Source organism: Brassica oleracea, chromosome C4 (genome assembly GCF_000695525.1).
Source record: "Brassica oleracea var. oleracea cultivar TO1000 chromosome C4, BOL, whole genome shotgun sequence".
NCBI classification, from domain to species: domain Eukaryota; kingdom Viridiplantae; phylum Streptophyta; class Magnoliopsida; order Brassicales; family Brassicaceae; genus Brassica; species Brassica oleracea.
In genome coordinates, this window is record NC_027751.1 from 36,155,493 (window position 1) to 36,159,261 (window position 3,769).

Genomic DNA, 3,769 nt, shown 5'->3' on the forward strand with positions numbered 1-3,769 from the left:
ACTCGAGAGCCCCAAAAGCGGTCTCTCTCTAAATTTTGCTTCTCTCTTCTCTCAAGTTTTCTCCTAAACAAACGATGAAGATCTTCGTCAAGACTCTCAAGGGGACCAACTTCGAGATCGAAGTGAATCCGGCTGATACGGTAACCCTAATTCCTCAATTCGAGAATCTCTCTCGCGTTAACTGTTTATTAGGTATTAGGTCTGATTGGGTTCCTGTAATCATGAGGGTCTGATTCTTATCTTGGTGGAACTGGGTTTGGAATAGTGAATCTCACGACTCTGATTTAAAATTCAGCTGTTGTTTCGGGATGAGAATTCGTTTGTGGCGATTCGTGGTTCCGTTTGAATTCAAAATTAGGGTTTCTTTGTGAGTCATGATACTAATGGCTTGAGTGTGTATAGTATCTTTGTCTTCGTGATCTTACTTGAATCTAAGTTTGCTCTAAAGTTTACTTAGAGTTAGGATCCTTCTGGGTTTCTTTTCTTTATAAGTTTTTATAGATTCATACAATATAAGACTCAATATGTACGTTTGGTTAACAATTGGGGTTGTGACAGATCTCTGATACTAAGAGAAGAATAGAAACTCATCAAGGTGCGCAATACCCGGCGGCTCAGCAGATGCTAATCCACCAAGGAAAAGTTCTCAAGGATGAGACTACATTGGAAGAGAACAACGTTGTCGAGAACAGTTTCATTGTCATCATGTTGTCTAAGGTCTGATCTTTTTTCATTTTTTTTTTTTTTAATGTTTTTGGTAGTTCTAGTAGTTTCTGGATGATAACTCGTTGTACGATTGTTTTTTTTTTTTTTTGACTTAGGCCAAGGTTTCTTCAAGCGGGGCATCAACTGCCTCTGCGCCTGCACCAGCACCTCAGGTTAATAAAGTTCTTTTTATGTATTTGGCTATGGTTTACTTTTGTGTTCAAGACTCTCTAATTGCAAGTGAAAAAGAAAATCTGTTCCGGCTAATTGAATTGAATTGCTTTGCTCTTTTAGGCTCAGCCTGCACAGACAGTAGCTACACCACAGGTGGCTGCTCCAACTGTCTCAGTGTAAGTTCCATGCCTTCCTCTCGCTTTGGTTTAACCCAATCTGTTGATGAATCCCTCTATATGCGCCGCTTTGTATTATTGCTTGCGTTTTGCAGTCCAGAGCCTACAAGTGTAGCTGCAACCGTTGCAGCACCTAGTGCTGCTGCTGCTTCGTAAGCACTTATATCATAACTGCTAAATATTCTTTTTCGTATTTAGTCTTCCATTGTTTGGTTATCAAATATCTTGTGTTTCCTTTTATTTTCTGGGGAATTGAACAGGACGCAAACAGATGTGTATGGTCAAGCAGCGTCAAACCTTGTTGCTGGGAATACTCTGGAGTCCACTGTCCAGCAAATTCTTGACATGGGTGGAGGTAGTTGGGACCGTGACACTGTTGTCCGAGCCCTGAGAGCCGCCTTTAACAACCCTGAAAGGGCTGTTGAATATCTCTACTCTGTATGCTTCATTCCACTTTATTATTTTTCACTTACCTTTTCGTTTGTCCTAAGTACAGTATCCTCTGATCCATCTGTTGATGTTTGGTTTTGATACACTTCAGGGAATCCCTTCTCAAGCTGAAATCCCGCCAGCCCCTCAAGCCCCAGCTACTGGTGGACAGGCAGCAAATCCTCTAGCACAAGAAGCTGCTCCAGTTTCTGCAACTGGTGGTCCAAACGCAAATCCATTAGACCTGTTCCCTCAGGTAGAGTTTTTTTTTAAGTCTCACAGTAGCATATAATTAACCTATTTTAATATATTTTCCATTTGTTTGGATTTGTTATATGAGTTCACTCTTATCTGTCTTCACTCAGGGCATGCCCGCAGCAGACGCTGGTGCTGGAGCTGGTAATCTTGATTTCCTGCGTAACAGTCAACAGGTATCTTCACATTCCTCTCCGTTTTGAGTAAAGTGAGTCCTCAATCCGTTCCTCTTATGATAATGACAATTTGTTTACCAATGCTACAGTTCCAAGCCCTGCGAGCTATGGTACAAGCGAACCCACAAATTTTACAGGTACACTTTAATCTATTCCTGTTCAGTTCCTGATAGGCTTTAATCACACAATCATATTCCGCTCACATCGTTTTGTTATGCAGCCTATGCTTCAGGAGCTCGGTAAACAAAACCCGCAGCTTGTGCGTCTAATTCAAGAGCACCAGGCCGACTTCCTACGCTTGATAAATGAACCGGTCGAGGGAGAAGAGTGAGTTTATTCTCACATACATTTTCATTTATTTGTTTGTCCCGAAGACTGATTTTTCATTTACTTTTACAAATACAACCTGCAGGAACGCCATGGAACAGTTGGAAGCAGCCATGCCACAAGCTGTTACCGTCACACCTGAAGAGCGTGAAGCCATTGAACGGGTTTGTTCCTCTCTTTTGTTTGAATTTGTAGGCAATTTCAATGGAGGCTCTTCATCTTCTAGTCGTTTGTGTTCAAATCTGATTTTCTTCTTCTGTCTTGTATTGAAAATTTGATTTTGATATTGTTTGTCTGGGTACACAGCTGGAAGCGATGGGGTTTGATCGTGCGATGGTCTTGGAGGTGTTCTTTGCGTGCAACAAGAATGAAGAACTTGCAGCTAACTATCTTCTAGATCACATGCACGAGTTTGAAGAACAATAGTGGAAGAAGAAACAGATCAATTCCATTCCTCCTCCCTCATAAACTCAGAGACCCATCTTTCTGTTTTTCTTTTCTCATTTACTTTTATATGATATGTTTCTCGTCTTCTCCAGTGCAGTTGACAAGTTTCATGTTTATGCTACATTTTAAAAAAACTTATCATAGCTTTTCTGGTTTGAAAATGTTCTTCTCTCTATTTGGTTAGATCATCAGTTGAAAATTAGTAAAAGGAAGGTGTTAGGGAAGAAAAGAAAAAAGATAACTTAAGTGCCCGTAAGACCGGCGTTTTCTCGTTTGACTCCAGACCTGCGTTTTTTGGTTTGACTCCAAAACACTACAAGTCTACTATAGAAAACTGAAGGATAACAGTATAGTTTATGATAAATCTGTACTTACAGTTTCAACAGCTAGTATTAGTTTCATTCTCTCCATCAACAGCACATCTTTGAGATATGTTATTATCTTCGGATGAACTATTAAAACTAAATGGATTGTTTCCTTGATTGCAAGTATTTACTGATGTTTTATAAATGGAGGAGGTGCTTTACATTTTAGGGATAAGGTGATTTTATAGTTTGAACTTTGAAGATTAAGCGAAATGTTTTTTTTTTAATCTTTTTACATCAAACAAATGTTTATTCTCTATTATTCAAACAAAAAGTAGTATGGACACCATTAAAACGTATTGAAGATTCTTTACCAGACGTTTCGAGTTTCTAGTTAACAGTGTAGAAAATCTATACATAGAAAATTCAGCTTCCGTTATGAACCAAATGATGATCGACCATGGACGAGCCCGTACAGCATGCCCAATCCGGGACATGATAAAGACAACCAGAGACTGTGTTTATCTAGTATATATTCCATGTATATCTGTAACGTAGTGTTTATCCTTATCATTATCTTGTTAGGATAAACATGACCTTATGACGGTCTAATACCTTGTATATATATGGACCTTCTGGTCGACAGTAATGATAACAGAAGTATTTCCCCAACACTTCATTTACAACACGTTATCAGCACGACGTTGCTCTCATAAACCCTAACCCTAAAAACCAGAAATAAATCCGAGCAGTAAAAACCCTAATTCCCGACAAA

At 39.3% G+C, this 3,769-nt stretch overlaps 1 protein-coding gene across 1 annotated transcript; it reads left to right on the forward strand.

Moving 5' to 3' along the window:
* The first annotated feature begins 4 nt into the window (after positions 1-4).
* On the forward strand, positions 5-2,859 carry LOC106336779 (ubiquitin receptor RAD23d). The gene is made up of 12 exons (XM_013775714.1): positions 5-140; positions 559-717; positions 822-878; positions 1,000-1,055; positions 1,151-1,207; positions 1,316-1,493; positions 1,597-1,740; positions 1,850-1,915; positions 2,005-2,052; positions 2,136-2,242; positions 2,328-2,406; positions 2,549-2,859. The coding sequence occupies exons 1-12, from the start codon at positions 75-77 to the stop codon at positions 2,666-2,668; spliced, it is 1,137 nt and encodes a 378-aa protein (XP_013631168.1). The 5' UTR covers positions 5-74; the 3' UTR covers positions 2,669-2,859.
* Positions 2,860-3,769: the final 910 nt, after the last annotated feature.